General features: G+C 42.1%; 1 protein-coding gene across 2 annotated transcripts in view; it reads right to left on the reverse strand.

The window, feature by feature from the left end:
• Positions 1-16,875, reverse strand: part of NOSTRIN (nitric oxide synthase trafficking) — a 63,271-nt gene extending 46,396 nt beyond the window's left edge. Inside the window, exons 1-3 of one of the 2 annotated variants that reach the window (XM_060016635.1) lie at positions 16,714-16,875; positions 9,363-9,524; positions 7,697-7,782 (exon numbers count right to left, since the gene is read on the reverse strand). In XM_060016635.1, the coding sequence (XP_059872618.1) occupies positions 7,697-7,782; positions 9,363-9,476 (200 nt within the window). In that variant the 5' untranslated portion in view covers positions 9,477-9,524; positions 16,714-16,875. The remainder of the gene's footprint in view (positions 1-7,696; positions 7,783-9,362; positions 9,525-16,713) is intronic. The other variant, XM_060016636.1, reaches the window with a different exon arrangement.
• Between the last annotated feature and the right edge of the window lie 1,993 nt (positions 16,876-18,868).

Here is an 18,868-nt window from a genome sequence, read left to right on the forward strand (position 1 = left end):
TAGTAACAATAAATGCTGGAGAGGGTGTGGAGAAAAGGGAACACTCTTGCACTGCTGGTGGGAATGTGAATTGGTACAGCCACTATGGAGAACAGTATGGATGTTCCTTAAAAAACTACAAATAGAACTACCATATGACCCAGCAATCCCACTACTGGGCATATACCCTGAGAAAACCATAATTCAAAAAGAGTCATGTACCAAAATATTCATTGCAGCTCTATTTACAATAGCCCGGAGATGGAAACAACCTAAGTGCCCATCATCGGATGAATGGATAAAGAAGATGTGGCACATATATACAATGGAATATTGTATTCCATTGTACATTCCATTCCACAATGGAATACTCAGCCATAAAACGAAACGAAATTGAGCTATTTGTAATGAGGTGGATAGACCTAGAGTCTGTCATACAGAGTGAAGTAAGTCAGAAAGAGAAAGACAAATACCGTATGCTAACACATATATATGGAATTTAAGAAAAAAAAATGTCACGAAGAACCTAGGGGTAAGACAGGAATAAAGACACAGACCTACTAGAGAATGGACTTGAGGATATGGGGAGGGGGAAGAGTGAGCTGTGACAAAGCGAGAGAGAGGCATTGACATATATACACTACCAAACGTAAGGTAGATAGCTATTGGGAAGCAGCCGCATAGCACAGGGAGATCAGCTAGGTGCTTTGTGACCGTCTGGATGGGTGGGATAGGAAGGGTGGGAGGGAGGGAGACGCAAGAGGGAAGAGATATGGGAACATATGTATAACTGATTCACTTTGTTATAAAGCAGAAACTAACACACTATTGTAAAGCAATTATACTCCAATAAAGATGTAAAAAAAGAAGAAAAAAGAAAAAAAAAAGAGAGAGGCAATTACCACAGAGCATTTCTTGCTTCAGAGCAGTAAGAGCATGTGTAGTTTTACAGGTTGGTATACAGCTTAAAAATTCTTGTAGTCCTGCCCATGAAGTTCGTGTCCAAACTGTGCTCTCTCTCCCAACAAATGTGCTCCCATCACCTTTGTGACATGTTGCTGATGCTTGACCTTGTGTGTTCTGTCTACACACAAACTAGTGACATCCAACATTTATTGTAGACAATGTGCCAGGCACCATTCTGAGTGTTTTAAGTACATTTCGTCATTTAACCTGCAATACCTCCTAACAGGAAGGCACACTTACTCTACCCATTTCATGGAGGGGAACACCAAGGCACGGAGTTTAGTCAGCAACTTTTCCGAGGTCATTCATGGAGAAGTGACCTCTGGGATTCAAACCCTTGTCTGGCTCAAGAACCTGCCTGCCCAGCACTCCACTCTCCTGCCTCTGAAACTGTGGGGAAGCAGCTGGAGAAGGAGAATTGCGGGGGAGTCAAAGGCAAGTGCTTTTTAAAATTGACACCGCCTCTCCCTTTGCCTTTAATTGCGGTGTTCTGAATCACCACAACTCTGACGGCTTAGCAGCTAGAAACGGGATCCACAGTAGCCTCTGTGTAGACAGAACGAGCTTCCCGGGGCCTCTTCCAAGAGCATCTTTGCAGTTCCTGGACGTGTTGAGGGTCTAGAAAAGTGGGGAAGAGGGGGCTCTGATATCAAACGTCACCAAGGTAGCCCTCTGAGACCAGACACGGCCTCTCTGAGCAGCATGATTGTACCCTTCAACTCCGCCTTCAAAACTATATCAGTGACCCTAATATACAAATATTATATATTTCATATTTAAAACCAGCTTTAGAATCAACCAAGCAAAACAGGCTGCAATCATTTTCTCTTGCATTTTCAACCCTAATAACCATTTCAGAATCCTCAGCAGATTACCCCACACATCAGAAAGAAATGAAATGATAAAGTCGGAAGGATGAGTTTGGATACGTGAGGAGTGGAACCCGTCACTCGGCTTCTTTTCTGGTGAGTTTGCCTACAACTGAAAAACTCTCTGGCCTCTGACCCTGAATGGCCTTTATCTTAGCACAGGTTAATGGGTAAATTCCTCCCCAGAGGAAATCGCTCTAAGAAGCCACGTTCCAACTGGCAAGCGTGGAGAGAGCTGTCACTTTTGTAAGTTGGAACAAACACTGCCGTGTGGCTTATCCGTGCTTAGGGTCTAATGAAGCAGAATAGATAGCCTTTCAGAATTCCTGCTAAACAGAAGTGAAAGGACAGAGTTCAAAAGGGACACCTTTTCCCAAGGCAGAGGTGGCAATTTGCACCTCCAAGCACACTGGTTTCTTCTAAGGGAGCTGTTTTATCATGGTTTCTGGCCTAAAAAGCACCACATGCAAAAGAAGTGAAGAAAGGCAGAGTTAATCTCAAACTGAGACATGGAAATTTTTCCCCTCATTAAAATAATCAGAAAAGAGTTTATAAGAACATTGAGCTTAATGTTCTAGCCCTACAGCTACTACATCTAATAGGAGTTGAGATTCTCCAAGCAATTGTCTTGGCACATGTGAAATTGATGATATATATTTCTTTGGATGGGTAACTCAATCTCAGAATATTCCGGTGAGTCTTAAAGATCCCTAACCAGGGAAATGGCATGCACTGACTTTTAATCCATTTATATTCTAATTTCCTCCCAGCATGTGGAGGCAGGTCAATAAATTTTCATTAGTAATAATGAAGACCGACCAATAAGTCAAAGACTAACATTTGTCTTAGATTTGAAAATAAATTATATTTATATTTTTGAAAGAAAGGAGAGATAGAAAATATCAGATTCAATATTTTAGACAGACCACAAATTAAACTGTAAGACTATAAGTGACCAGGTAATAAATTTTAGAGTACCATGCTCTAAGAAAATTAAAATGATAAAAAGTGATAGAAAATGAACACTGTAGCTGGCCCCTGTGTCTATGAGGAATTAATTAAAATTGAACTAAGGCTCTCTTAAGCTTGAAAACAGCAGGTGACTGAGCCCTCCCTTTACTATGAATTAAGAAGAAATTTTAGTAATCTGAAAATCTTTGCAGTTTCACACCCCCGTCTCTGCCCTTCTACTTTCTATCAGCAACAGCTTCTTGGGGCCTGGTATGCTGACATTTTCCACCCAAACTTTATCAGTTTGCCTTTTGAAAGAGTCACAAGCTCATACAAATAGGCTTGTGTTTAAAAGTTAGTTATTAACAATCTGAAAGACATTTTTACACAGCAACTCTGTTTCTTGAGTGGTTAGGTTCTCTGGCTAGCCCACAACGCCCACTTCGTCATTACTCATTGCCTTAATTCTGGCTCCTGACGGCAGTATAAAAAAGGAGAAATGGGAGGATGAGACCTGGAGGTCGCCCTGTCTTGGGCCAGTCTGGGAGTTCCACTGAGTCACTGCTCACTTCCGGCCCAGGGAAGGCACAGCTAAGGTAGGTGTAGCATTTCAGATCCTCTGTGTCTGTTAATTCCTGAACTGAGTGAGTTTATGTGGGGTGGGAAGGAGTGTTGTCATGGGGAAAGTCAGGTAAAATGGACAAGAAGAGCGGGTTTTTAAACTTTTTAGCTGGAAAACAAAATTTTATACAGCATCCCACCATATCATATAGATATTATGTTCTGAATAAGTGGGACAAGGGCTCTGAGCCCTGCCCATTTAATTTCATCCTACCCCCTGAAGTGGCCCTTGAGAGCTCCCCACAGACCCCTGTGCTACCAGGTTTGAAAGCCACTGAGCTTGATGACTGCTGGTATCCCTTCCCATAGAAAACCCTCTGTGAAGGGAGATGGGCCAGGACCCTGAGTGTGCTGGGACTCCCACAGCAGTGCCCCAAAGTGCCTGCCCACTCGGAAGATGCCCTTACAACAAGCCTGGGTAGAGCTGGGTAGAAGTCAAAATGTATCACCTTCTCCATACCCCTATCTGTAAATCAGGGGTGGATGAGAGTATTCGCACACTGCATTGGGTTCTGAGAATTTAAGTAAAAGAGACCAAGGATCGACACATCTAACGCAGTGCTTGATCTCTAGATGGTGCTGGATAAATGGTCTCTTCTGTGATTTTATTATTCTTTTCTAGCTTTTGTTCAAAATAACATTCTATACACGATGTAAGTAAATTTCTTTGACACACTCATTTATTGCTCCTTGTAAAGAGCCTAACTTAAACTTCTTAAAAGTTATGAGTGCCTGAGGCACAGAGTCGCTCATACACGAATGCATTCATTCCCTCAGTGAACATCTATTGAATGCCTGCTCTGTGCTAGTCACGTGGGATACAAAGACCCTCAAGGAGTGGAGGAGACAGACAAGTCAACAGAAAGTAACAGTGTAGGCAGTAGAGTGATAGCAGAGGTAAGCACTGGTTCTGTACATCTCTGAGGAGCACTCTTTTGACACTGGGGACTGGAATCTTGACTTGAAGGCCCACCAGGGTGGGATGACTGAATCTTGAAGAATGCATTGAGTGGAGGCTGGCAATGCAGGTGAAGAAGTGTCTACCGGGCAGTGGATACAGCAGGTACAAATGCAGGGACCCATGGAGGCGGGTGGGAGGGATGGCAGGGAGCCATGGGGGGTGATTGCAAGTGGTTCTGTAAGCAGTGACTGTAGGTAAGATGGAGAGATGTGGGGTCATGCAGAGATGGAGAGAGACAAGCTGGATAGGAAGGCAGGGCCCAGATCTCAAAGTTCCTTTTATGAAATACTACAAAGGCTGAATTTTATACTAAAGGTCATTGGAGTCTTTGAAGGGTCTTAAACAGGGTCCTGGCCACAGAGTAGAAGATGTATTAGATGCTCCCTAGTTGAGGCAACTTGCTTGGACTAGAAAAAGGAGATCCTCTGAAGGGACAGAGCTCTGAGCCCATGTACCAGACTCGAGGGTTGAGAGTGGATTAGATGTCTGCCTTCACTCTGCCCATCAGCCAGGTGATTTTGTGCAGTGTACAAACTGCACAGCTGCAAGGTAGTACCCCAGGCAGGAGGACGGGTTAAGAATTCTGTCAGAACAATGGCAGAGGCCATGAAATGAAAAGAAAGCTATAGGAATAAGAGGTGTTTGGAAGAGAGAAATATACAGACTTGGTCATGAGTTGAGACAGAAGGGGTCATGGGTGGCTCTGAGGTACTGGGCTTGATTGGGTGGGCAGAGGTACCAGTAATCATGGTTAAAAATCCAGGAGTACCAGCTTTTGGGAAAAGCCGATCAACTCTGTTTTGGATAGGCTGCCTTTGTGGTTTCATGGAACGTCCAGCTGGAAGTGTCCAATAGACTGTTGGATATATGGTTTGAAGTATGGATAAGACATACTGCCTAGTAATGTATATATGGGAGTCATCAATATGCAAAAAAAAGAGCTTAAGTTATGGGAATTAAGATCACTCAGGCTATGGGTAGACTAGAAAAGGTAAGAATTTAACAAAGATTTCATTTTAATCATTTATCTTTCATTGACAGCATCTGCAATGAATTGTAGATGGAATAATGACCAACTAAATTTCCTTCTTTGTTTTTTTCTTTTCTTTTCTTCTATTTTTTAATTAAAAAAAAAATTTATGTCCAGAGTTGTGGTACTTGCCATTTGAAAACCTGACCTTAAGTTTCCTTAGAGAGAAAAAATTGACTTTCCCCATCAAAGTCTGTTTAAACCTTAGCTGTGAGGGTGCAGGGAACCAAACACTTAAATCGTTTCTGGAAATGTGCCTTTGTCTTTTTGAATCTGATCTGTGATTGTGTTGAAATGAACCTGATGACTTTGACATTAGGCATCTTAGGAGCTGCTGTGTGTTTCTGGCTAAATCTGAGTTACTACTATAAAAAAAGAAACTGGAGAAACTAATTGGATAAAAGAAGCTAAGCAATACCATGAATTGCAGAATTTCCAGGCAAAATGGTGTTTCAATACCAACACTTTTCTATCGCCACCAATTAGAACAAATGCAAGAAGGCAGCTGAGATTGGAAATAAACCATTATCTGGCCTCGAAGCTTAATTGGGATGCAGTCCCTTGTAGCCACAAGCTAATACAGAAGTGTTAGAAGAACCACATTCCAATGGATTCTTAAGCAAGGTGTCTGGAATTGTTAATATACAACAATAGTAAAGACTCTGTTCTAATAATGTAGATGTAATAATAAGAAAATAAACCCTTAACTATCTTTCATTTATTTATTCATTCAATCTACAAGGATTTACTGAATGCATTTTTTTTTTTCGGTACACGGGCCACAATTGGCCACAGCAGTGGAAGGCCCGTGTACCACGAATAAAAAAGCACATTTGGGGACTTCCCTGGTGGTCTAGCAGTTAAGACTCCACGCTCCCAATGCAGGGGGCCCAGATTCGATCCCTGGTCAGGGAACTAGATCTCACATGCCACAACTAAAGATCCTGCACGACGCAACGAAGATCCCACACCGGGCAATGAAGATCCCGCATGCCTGAAACTAAGCCCCGGCGCAGATAAATAAATAAATAAATATTAAAACAAAAGGTAATCCAAATTCTTTACAAGCATTCGTTAAATAAATATAATTTTTTTTTAAAAAAAGCACATTTGAACTCTCCTGTATCTTTCCTTGGCCTCATTCATCAGTCCTGATAAAGCTAATGTTCTCCCTTGCTCTTGACCTACTAATACAGGATGCAATCAACTCAGGCATCTTTGTTCTTACGGTACACACGCAATATTTTAAATTTGAAATGGGTTCCCTTGAAAGAATAAACAATCTTTTTCGAAGGTCTCTTTGGAGTTGTTTATTACAGAGCTGTCTGGACATAGGGAAATGGCCTAAGCACCCTTGATGGCCCCATTCAGTCCTCGTGGACTCTAATTTTAAGCAGGAATTTTTGTAACTTTCTTACCTGAGTTCAGTGTGTTCATTTCACCACAGTGAACAGCTTTACATGTGATCGTATCTAGTATTAGGAGAAGATGATAGTGTTGGGGATATATGTATATCTATAGCTGATTCGCTTTGTTATAAGGCAGAAACTAACACACCATTGTAAAGCAATTATACTCCAATAATGATGTTAAAAAAAAAGCAAATAACAAAAAAAGAGAGAGAAGATGATACTGAAAAAGGTGACTTTTCATTCATCCACGCATTCATTCAACAGACACTGAAGAAGTCAAAAGGCCAGACTCTAAGAGCTCAGCGTACAAAGATGAGTAAGACACAGCCACTACCCTCGCTAGGGAGACAGAAATGTAAACGAATAATTGCCATCTGTGTGAGGAACGCACTAATGGAAGAGTACACATCGGTACAATGGTGGGCCCCAGGAGAGGGCAGTGATCAGAAGGGACCTGGCTGAGCCTTCCCAAGCAGAAGTACGTCCTGTTGTTTCCTGATTCTTTTTTTTTTTTTTTTTTTTTGCGGTACGCGGGCCTCTCACACTTGTGGCCTCTCCCGTTGCGGAGCACAGGCTCCGGACGCGCAGGCTCAGCGGCCATGGCTCACGGGCCCAGCCGCTCCGCAGCATGTGGGATCTTCCCGGACCGGGGCACGAACCCGTGTCCCCTGCATCGGCAGGCGGACTCCCAACCACTGCGCCACCAGGGAAGCCCTGTTTCCTTATTCTTATGGTGCCCCAATGATAAATGTGCAATAACAGAGAATCACTCTTCAAAGCAATTTCTCAAGTACCAAAATATAATGCTGTGTTCTGGAAAGTAGGACAGCTGTAATCACTCCTCCACTTATATCGCTTGCTGCAACTAAAGAGGGAGAACTGCTTCGTGCAAACATGCATTTTGTACCTTTGCTGAAGAATGGATGTGATCTGCTTGCAGAAATCTTCTCCATTTTGAGAAAACTCCTTTAGGTTCTTGTATACTTTATTATACTGAAAAAGATGCACAGAAGGTTTATGAGCACTTCCAAAGACGGAACTCCTATAAATTCAGAACGGTGCTGTAATGATGACTGTCGTTGTAAATGATCACGCAGCTACAGAATGCACACCTTTTGGGTGAGTTCTTAAAATAAAGATGAAGTCTCTTCTGCGTGGATGTGAAAGATCCTGGAGAACTTTTTAAAAATAAAGCTGGTCTACCTGTCTCTTCCTAGGCCAAATGCAAACAGTTCAACAGTGGGGTGCATTTGGGTTCCTGTCACCCCTATTATTCCCAGGAAGGCTAAAAGTACATTCTGAAATACACTGCATATTCCCCACAAATTCCAAAATACTATCCCTGGACCTCATGACAAACCCTGAACCATTAAAGTGAGTACTTCTTGGCCGAGATAGAAAATGTAAGTGAATAATTTGGTAATAAAATTTCTCCTAGGCCCCTCTATGTCTCATTTAACTCTAGTAATAAGAATGTTATAATAATGAGTTGAACATTTTGGTTGAACCAAACCTTATAAATGTATCTATATATGAATTTAGCCTGTAGACACAAAAATCAGTCAAAAGATTTTGTCATGTGACTTCGAACTCCACAGTGTTATTCTGAAAATTGTATTGGTAAGGCTAGACATTGATGACGATAGATTTTAAGTGCCCAGGTGGAGAGGGCAAGTGCAAATTGATTCTGCTGCTCCCCTGACACAGAGTGGATGAGTGAGGTGATCAAGTCTCAAACACACTGTCTCAACGTTTCCATCTGGGAGATGCGATAGCCCATCACATTTTTCAAAATAAGATTGTACACAAGAGGACGCAACTTCTGTGTAGACTGAGTGCCGTGTGGTGGCTCTTTGTTCAAACAGTGAGCCAGCCTCTTCCAGCCCTCCAATGTCTCGGGCATGGTGCTGGTCACTTGTTGAGAAAGGGAAAGGGAGGGAAACTCACACTTCCTGAGCACCTACTATAGGGCAGGCATGTTCCCATTATATGAATCCTCAGAGCTGAGGCAACCTTTCAGCTATAGCACCTGGAGTAAGCAGCTAGCAGAGTAGCAAAGAGGACATAGGGCACAGAGGTAGAAAGACCTAAAGAAATGACCTAAGCCAGGTCCCTACCTTCAGGGGTGGAACCAACCAATACCTAGGACGTAGAAACATAATCCTATAGATACCAAATCTTTTCCTCTTTATGCAGTAGTTTAACTTTCCCCTGAATTTAACACAGAAAGCCATGACAGGATTTGGTAGACACACAATAGGAGCAAACAGCTTCACTGAAACTGGCTGGGACACAAAAACAACTGTGAGAGGGCAAAGCTCTTTAGAAGGACATTGTTAACTCCTAAAGCAAGGTTTGCAAAAATTCGGTGCCTATAGGCACCTGGATGAGGGAGGCGCAGGGTGGGGACAGTGAACTGGAGAGACGGCTGCCACAACAACTCTGGATCATGGACCAGCTTTTTTTGTGCAAAAAAGCTGAAATGAGGATTGGTATCTGAAACATAACTTTTAAAATTTTGCAGCAAACAATTCACAAAATTTTCAACTCTTTGCCAAGCAAGCAAAACATACCTGTAGTGCAATCCAAGTGCAGCCTCCGTCATGAAGAAATGATTCTCCTCTAAGCCATGAGAGTAAAATCACTATTGGGCAACCAAGCTTTCTCATTTTTATTTCCACAAACATAAGTTGTCATCTATGAATGATGTGATACTTTCAGGCCTCCTTCCTCCCCTTACAAGTACAATGGAAGAGTTTGGTAAGCATTTTTAAATTGTTTAGCTTTTTTGTTTATTCCTTTGTTACCTAAACACTTTCACTAAATTGTCCCTTAAGGCTTTCATTTTCTTCCCATAACACCAAATAACATCCAATAAAACACACGTAGGTATCATGAGAAGAAAATAGAGACATGTTGGGCAGGCACATGCCCTTGGAATAAAGTCATTTCTCAGCCCCTCTCACCCGTAGCTGTAGTAGCCATGTGACTAAATGCTTCCCAAAGAGGTATGGGTGAAAGTTTTGTGTTGGGTTTTAGTGAAAATTCCTTCCTCCTTTCTCCTGAAACCTGGACTTAAAATGACAGCTGATGCTGTAAGGTGATCTTGAGGATGGATGCCACATGCTAAGATCTTAGATCAGAAAGCGAGAAAGAGCCTGGGTCCCTGATGCCCTGGGGGCCACCACAGAAGCCCCCAACTCTCTACTTTGGGACTTATTTTATGTATGAGAGAAATATAACAGTAGGCTTTTTTAAGCCACTTTTATTTTGGGTTTTCTAAATATGCAGGTAAACATAGTTCTAACTCATACACAGTCTTTTAACTTTTTATTTTAAATTATGAAACATTTTTATGTTTTATAAATAAGAATGATACAAACAATAATTATGATACACATTATATTCTCACTACCAAAGTTACAGAGATATTGACACTTTGCTTCTGCTCTTTTTAAATAACAATTTTTCCTTTTAATAATTTCTTTGACTATTTTTGCACATTTGTTCTTCTGTATCAACATTTATCTAATTACAATTTAAAAAATCCCTGTTGAGATCCTAAGTGGAATCGCATTACATCTATATATCTCAATTTGAGGAAATTAACTTTTTTATGGTATTTAGACTTCCCACCCATGGGCATAGTAAGTCTTTTCATTTGTTCAAATCTTATTTCATGTTCAATAAAATTTTATGGTTTTCTTTATAGGTCCTGTAGCATTCTTATTTACTTAGAAATATCTCACAGTATTACACACTATTAAGCTATCTTTTAAAATAGTGTCTTACCTGTTTCTCTCTCCAGCTTACACCAAAACAGAAACAAAGACCAAACAAAAACATCAGGGGGCCACGTGCAGGAGAGAAAGATTTGGATACATGCTTGCAAAGTGAATTTTTCTGTTCTCAAACACTTAAGGCTGGGGCTGGGAGAAGACAAAGCAGAGAGTTGGATGGAAGGATGCCTTCCGAGCAGCAGAGAGAAGAAACTCCCATCAGGAAAACTAGGAGGGGAGGGAAGGGACTCTGAGATGAGCTGTCTTAGGACGCGGACCCCCATCAGCCCACCATCACCAGAAGAGGCGATTTGCATCCAATAGTCCTGGGGAAAGAATAGGGTGCCTCAGATACCATGTATGAGGATGAGGAAGGTAGGGGAAAACTTGCTCCTAAACAAAGTGGAAATGAGCAGAACTAGTTGAGAATTTTTCCCTGTCCTGGGGCTGCAGGGGCTACTGCATTTCCCGAACTTATCAAGCCATCAAAACTCTCCAAGACACATTCTTAAAATACTATCTCCACAGGACTAGTTCTAGGAAGCCAGAAAGCCTGGAAAGTTTATAAACCAATGATTCAAAACTCGGTTGCTTTTAGAGGAGAGTGGGTGAGCTGTGGCAGTATGGTCTTTCCCTAAGGTATTCAGATTCAACTTTTTTAAGCAAGAATCTTTTTTTAAGCAAGAAGCACATCTTATGGCATCAGTTGCCCCTGGGGCTCCCAGTTTTGGATTTTGGAAGGATTTTCCTGTCATTTAATAGGCTAGTACTTTCTAACTTCCTAATTTTTTCACATCATGATATACATGGAAAATGATATTTGTACTGAAACAATGTGGTAAATGGACAAATTTGTTCAAGGTAGAGGCAACTGGCCCATGAGCTCAGCCCCCCAGCTACACCACCCCTGTAACTCATCCCCCAGACCCCTGGGCCCTTGTGTGCCCAGGTACACACAAGTCAGGAAGTTCTTCGATACATTATGTTGTTGTTAACTCAATGATCAGATAAGAGTGGGACGTTCTGCTTATTACAGCAATGGGGAGAATCTTTATCGTTGACTCTACATATAATGTACTGGACACTCCATGACAAACCCTGATCCAGACTGAGGTAAAGGTGATATCAATAAATAAAAGAGTGACTAAGAATGGTTCCATTATTTCAGCATAACCCCTTTTTTGATGCAATGATTCTGTACCTTTCATCTTGTGCCATCTACTCAGACTTGAAGACAAAAGCTGTCTTGCAAAAGCAGACTTGCATAAACATCAAAGCAGACCCCAGAGACCATCTCATCCAGTGTGTGTGTGTGTGTGTGTGTGTGTGTGTGTGTAATCAGAAAATCTTAGAACTTATCTGCTTTGAGGGGATGAAGTCTCTTGACCTTGTCTTTGGCTCTCCTTCTCCTCTCCCATCTTTCTTCCCCACCCCACTCTCACCCAGCACAGGGGCTCTGAAGGGATTCCATGGAGCACAGTTTGGAAACCACTAAAGTCCAATCCTCTTATTTTATAGTTAAGGCCGTAACAGCAAAAGATAACCTCATTAGTTAGAGACAGAACTGTGATTAGAAATGTTAAGTGAGCAAATCAACTAGAGAATCTATTAGAAATAAGTATATTTATAAAGAGCTAATCAGTATAATCACACTAAGTGTACTCAGAGTGGTATTACCTTTCAGTATTATGAGCAGGGCAGATCGCTCGCCAATGTCATCAACCAGCACAGAAGGCTTTGCTCTACTCAGAGTCGTGGAAGATGAATTTTTCCTGTTTTTTTTCCCACCTACTGAGCTTTTGAATACCCCACCCCCTACCAAATATTCATTCCAGGAAAGAACCTACTGTTGATCTTACATCTCCATTTGAATTTATATTAACATGCTACTTTTCCATAACGTCATTAAGTACCAGGAAAAAACGACATGTTTTTTTGTTCCCTGATAAAGGGATTGCAGGCTGGTGGAGAAATATGTGGGATCTTTCTGAGAATCTAAAAATCCCTTCAGGTAGATAACTAATGTACACAGAGATGTCCCATTCTGCCATTAAGAAAATGCTTCTGCCCAGCACTTATAAGCAAATTCTGTCAGATAAATATTATCGTTACGAAAAAACTTAGTAACCTAGGCAATTGGCACATGAAATGATTAGACAGAGGTCTTGTGAACAACAAAAAATTCACTTTCTCAACCTTGGCCTAGCTGCTCTTTCTGACTTTCCATGATCTGAATGATTAAGAAGGTTAAATTCAATTACTCTAGAAAAATCCATTTTCATTCTAGGTGCAAGTATGAAAAGTTTGCTTTTTTTTTTTTTGGTGGGCAGGGAGTAATGATGACCCTCATAGTGTTAAACAAACCATGATATTCTACTTAATGTTAATCAAATAAGCTTTTGTTGGATGCCTTTCACATGCCAGGCACTGTGCTACTTATTTCATGTGGTGTACTATTTCGAAGTACTGCTTTTGTAAACTAAGAAATTGTATTTATTAGGCACCTAGGTAATATTTAGAATCTCCATGGCAGGCTGTCATAGATTGTGAGATACATTAAAGAACATAGTCTACTTCATCCTCTCCCCCTCTTACTTTACAGATGAGGAAACAGAAGCCCACAAAATGTGAAATGGTACATCACACATCTCACAGATGCACACTGGGGATGCTGTGGGCCGGCATCCAAGCCAGACCCAAGCTGCCTCCTTATCTCTGCAGTGTCCCAGAACTCCTCAGGAGCCATGGACCATTGCCCCAGCATCTTTTATATTAGTGCCAGTTAATATCTTCAGACCCAGGCTGAGCCACTGAAATGGGATGCTCGGGTTGGCGTCTGAACCAGGCTGAAGGAGCAGCCCCACAGTACTGTTTCGACAGCTGATGAAGTTAAGAGAAGAGGCTGACTATGTGGACCCAGGGAAGCCTGCTTTGACAGCTCCCTACCTGGATACTGAAGGAGTGAGTAAAAGGAAAACCTTGCTTATAGTTAATTATTTGCCCTTGATTTCTATGGCATTGTTTCTTAGGAAGGTGCTATTTTTTTTTTTAATGATTAGATTATTTCATTTGGAGATGATCTGATCCTGTTTCCTTGCACATGGATTTGTAAATGATTTCTTTTGGCATATTTTGAGGATTAGAAGCTAAGCTCACAGGCATTAAGGCATCAGGGCCCAGAGCCAATTCTTGTCTTTTTCAAAAAGAGAACTTTAAAAAATCTCCTTCAAATAAGTTCTGACTTTCTCGAGATTAGTTAAAAGTCCTACACAGCATTCAAGCAATCTTGTGTGCTACCCTGGTGACTGATAATTTGTGCATAGACACTAACCCAGCTCTTTGAGGTAGAATGGCCCAGCTATCAGCTTATCTTACTCATTGGATCATGACATAAAAGAAGAGGTTTTTAAATTTTTTCTGGAGTCTGGTGAGACGTATTTTACTCAGAAAAATATTTTCAAATGCATAAAACAAAATAACAGGATTATAAAGGAAACTAATTACATTGATATGTGTTTTATAAAATATAATTTTAAATCATATTTTATATGCTTTTTAATTAACATACTAAATAATGAGTCTTAAGATTTACCCAAATTTCTAAGTCACACTGAGTGTGAGTAAATAGTATTTCTAGATATCTGTAAACAAATGTAATGTTATATAAAAATATACAAAGTCACAGATGCTGCAGTTGTACTAGGGCTTGCTGCTTATATCCAAAATTGGAGGAAATTCTAAATTGCAGTTAGAAACTAACACAAATAAATAGGTCATGCTTTTCCCATTGAAGGTCACACAAACCACTGTTTCCATATGTGGATCCGCTGGGGTAGACCAAGTTAAGAACTGTAGCTAAGCTAAGGCTTGATGAATTAGTTGTGTTCCGTGTAACCCTAGGGACTCATGAAATGGAATATTTTGCAGAAAGTTAAAGCTTTGCGTTCTTTTTGGTTTCTTCATGAAACTACCTGTTTCATGAAGCATTCTTTTGCAGTCCACTCCCTTGTTTTATTCTGTTGCCAAATTGCAGCCTCATCTTCACACAGCCTTGTTGCCCAAGCGCAAACTAGGACTGCACCAGGAAATCAACTTGAACACTTGCTGAAGATGAAACAATTGCAAATAAATAAAGATTCTGTGACTTCAGAGGATTCAGAAACCCTGGCTGAAGGAATATCCTCCCGCTCTCGACTACATTTGGTGGCAGTGGGCCCAGAAAGATGACTTTCAAGTTTGGGGACAAGGACAGGAGTCCTTGGGGCAATAGTTAAGCACAGGGAAAAGGGCTCCACATGTCAGGGAGGGAGCATTAAGCTGACGTAGAGATATGGTGATGGGTTGTCTTGGGAGCTGCTCAAAGGAAGTATTTCTCCTAGGTCCAGGTCTGAAGTCAGCCTTAGAAAGGGATATTAGGCTTTTGGTTTTTAGTTTCTGTTTTTGTTTTAACTTATCCTGGCTTCAGTTTTCCTCTCCACTATCTCACTCTTCCCTTGGTCTTGATTTCTTCTTTGGTGACCGTTGGTGCCAAGGTTTTGCTTCCACTTATCCCATCCCCGTCCCACTCACCCACCCTATACAAAAACATTATCGCTAACCTATCAGGAGAAAGGAGAGGAGTCAACATTTTGGTAAGGGAGCACATGCAAGGAGTGAAAAATAAACAAATACATAAATGAGAAAAGACTTTTTGAAAAGTTATCTGTTAGCTTACCAATAGAGATAAGATTGGGGTGGAGGAAATCAAATGGAGGAGGTTTTGCCCTTAAAATCTGTATACAACCATATTGTTGGAATTTCTTTTTACCTTAGACACATGTGACTATTGTGTGTGGTTTTTTTTTTTACCATTTTTAAAAATATTTATTTATTTAGGTTGCACCAGGTCTTAGTTGCGGCAGGCAGACTTTTTTTTTTTTTTACAAGACAAGACATAAATAAACTGACACCAAGCATTGTAAATGGATGACCACAACAAAAGCAACAATGATTGCAATTACCAAACACGAAACACACTCAGACTATGTCATAATATTGACATTCAGTCCAGGTATCCCCCACTGTAACAGCTCCTTTACTTTGCAGTGAAAATTGATTTGTATATTTTTTGCCTCTGAGACTATTGTGTTTTTAAAAAGTAAAAGTAGGCAGAGCCTGCTACTATGCTGTCATTATTAATATCACTAGCCACCATGACTTTATCTCATTTAGCTCGTCTGATTCCCGAACTCATTCTGCGGGATGGTGGATACAGTTTCATCTTTGCTAAGCCCGTGCTTTCCACATCCACTGAATAAACACAAACGAAACCAATAATTCTCTGTTGATCTTTTTCTTTATGGTTTTATGGCAGCCCCTGTTTATCTGCTTCTCCACGTTTTTTTTTTGTTTGTTTGTTTTTAATAAAATACTTGAAGGATGAATGCAACCCCTTGCTTCTGATGTCACCAGTTTTAGTTTTTTGGCACCATTTCTTGGGATAACACACTGACAATCTTTGATTACTTTATTTCCTCCCCCCTCCATTTTAATTGCTCCTCATTTCCTAAATTACATCTCTGCTCTTGCGGCTAACGACCTCACAACTTGACCACCCTTCTATTTTTGGTACGCTCCCAGCATTGAAACAAACACGCTGGTAAACGTGTCCGAGGACCACCGCAGGGCGGACAGAGCGCGGAGCCTGTACTTCCTCCCTCGGCCCTTGCAGTTCTGGGCTCTAAATGATATGGGAAAATACGCAAAACCCTTGCATCCTGACTTCATTCCCAGAGCCCCAAACTAGCTGCAGATATTCTGCACATTTGTGTGTCTACAGTATGCACGATATTGGCACCACTGGCATACATTTGAAGAATGTTTCCCAAACAGCCACCATCTGCATGCAAATATAATGCTACATACACTCAAAGTTTTTTCAAGCATGTGAGAATAAAAGATGACAATTACCTGCCCTGTCATTTGCTAGAAAGAGCTCTGTTTTAAATTGAACCAAAGAAAAACCACAGACTTTTGTACCAGTGCCAATATCTAAACATGTTTGGCTTCTGAGTGTCCCAAATTTCTTAAGTTCAAATCCATTAATACATAAATCTACTCTTCAGCCGCCCTCTCACACACAGGCAAACCACACTGAGCTACTCACCGAACAATCTGTCAGTGGGTCCCTCATGGTGAGATGTTTGCTTCAGTCCTTTTAGCTATGCTCCGGCATACAGGATGCTGCACCAAAGGTTGGGTGTGTCCTGGACTTCCGGGATTCAAAGGACCTAGAGTACGTCAGTCCTTGTCAAACACCCCAAGGAGGAAGTCCCAGCCCTGGACTTTAATCCCGTTTGTTTTCTGAAAAAGCAAAGAATGGCTCCGGGTCAAGAGAGCTGGAGTGAGATGGTGAGAATGACTCCTGTAAATACTTAGGGGGTCAGAATACTGTGTCCTGAACTGCGTGGCCTTGAAAGAAATCCCAGAGGTTATAAAGCGTTCCTGGTAACTCAGTCACTCAGGGCTGAGAGTAGAGGGATTCTCTCAGCTTGCCATATTCACCTCGTTTTTATTTTCTGTATTTTCAGTTGCTGTGACACACTGGGGTCTTTTGGGTTGGGGAGGAGGGACTGCTCCTTCCAGGGTTAGCTAATTCCTAGAGATAGTAGACAACTAGCTTATAAGCATGGCTTTGATATGCGATCCAACCCTCCAGAGCTCAGACCCCCAATCACTTCCCTTATCTACCTCTCACACACCAAGCCAAGAGTCCCCCTGCCCCAAATCACCCCAGGGCCAGGGTACCAAACAACTAAGACCACCCCTATATAACCACGACTATAGTGGAAAATGTCCAGAAAAGGCTATCAGGGAGCAGGCATACATTAACTACCTCGAGGGGCCTAACACAACAGAACCCTCACTACTGTCCCAAGAGGACCAAGAGGCTAAGCTATCAAGTCAAGGAGGATTTTTCTATGTTCAACCTCATGTTTAAAAATCACTCAAAAGGATAAACAGAACCGGAAATCAGCCATCAGCAACTTATTTTTTATTGCTTTCTCTGCACCTGTGGCCCAGGGGTCAATCCTGAGATTTCCAGCCAATGGCCTGTTGCCTTGTGAGAGCTGGTCTGTGGGCAGCTTTGCGCTGCCGGCAGACAGGTCCCCAGCCCAGAAGGAGCTCCATCCACACAGCCCAGGGGAACACTCCAGAGCTGCCCAGGTGACTCAGACTCCACCCGTTTGCCCTTGATGTGCAAGTTCCATCCACAGTCCCTGGAAATAACACAGGAAGAGGGAGAGAAAATGAGGGAGGAGGACTTGCCCTGTAATCTGAGGGAGGGGTCTTTAGTCAGGGATCACCATTCACACACTTAACAAGGTTCTCCCCTGAGCTTCTGCAAAGGAACGTTATCACTGTAGGTTACCACGTGGAGCCGTAGCTATCGACAGATTGTAAAGTGAGGTTAGTAATATGTCACTCCAGATATGTCCCACTGGAGGGCTTCCTTGCCTTCAGAGATGGTAGATAGACTTGGCTGGTGCCTTGGATCCAGGGCCTGGGGCAGCTCCGTGTCTTCCCCCAATTCCTGATGCGCTTGGTCTCAGATCAGGCCCAACTCAGTTCAGAATGGGGAGACTGGCCTCCCTTGCCAACCCCACGAGAAATGCCATGACACCAAGCTTACCGTGGTCTCTGTGGCCCTCTGGGAGGTTGGTAGGACATGCTCACACCCATACTCCTCATGTGTGTCTCTCCCAGCAGGCTAACTAGCTTTCCCTTTGTCCTCTTGGAGAAATTGAAGTAACTCCATCTTACTACAGTATTCCTCCCACAGACCGTTGTACAGGCAGCAGGGGGTCCTGGCTGAATTCATACTGAGAATCAGAGTTTGGCTATTTGTTGAGCTTCTCAGAAGGGTGTTGGAATCTGCAACAAAACCTTGATTTTGGAGGTTAGAAAGAGGGCTGTATCAGTCACCTCTTGTCACAGTAATGCTGTGTAATAAACAGAAAACCCAGTGGCTTCACATGACTTTATTTGGTTCGCAAGTGTGTGGTTTAGTTGGGTGATTCGTTGGGTCTCCCTGGCCCTACTCTTGCGAAAGCAGGTCATCTACAAATGTCTCTTGATCTTGGCAGGGCGGCTCTTCTGGGGTCTGCTGGTCGGGTGGCTGGCTGCGAGCTGAGGCGAGCCTTCCTCAGCCTGAAATCTAAGCCAGGCTGTTCTAGGGCGTGTTGAGGAACCAACAGAGTGAATGGAAGTGCTCAGGCCTCTCGAGGTGCAGGCGTGGAACCGACACACCATCACCTCGG

Source organism: Delphinus delphis, chromosome 7 (assembly GCF_949987515.2).
Source record: "Delphinus delphis chromosome 7, mDelDel1.2, whole genome shotgun sequence".
Classification (NCBI taxonomy): domain Eukaryota; kingdom Metazoa; phylum Chordata; class Mammalia; order Artiodactyla; family Delphinidae; genus Delphinus; species Delphinus delphis.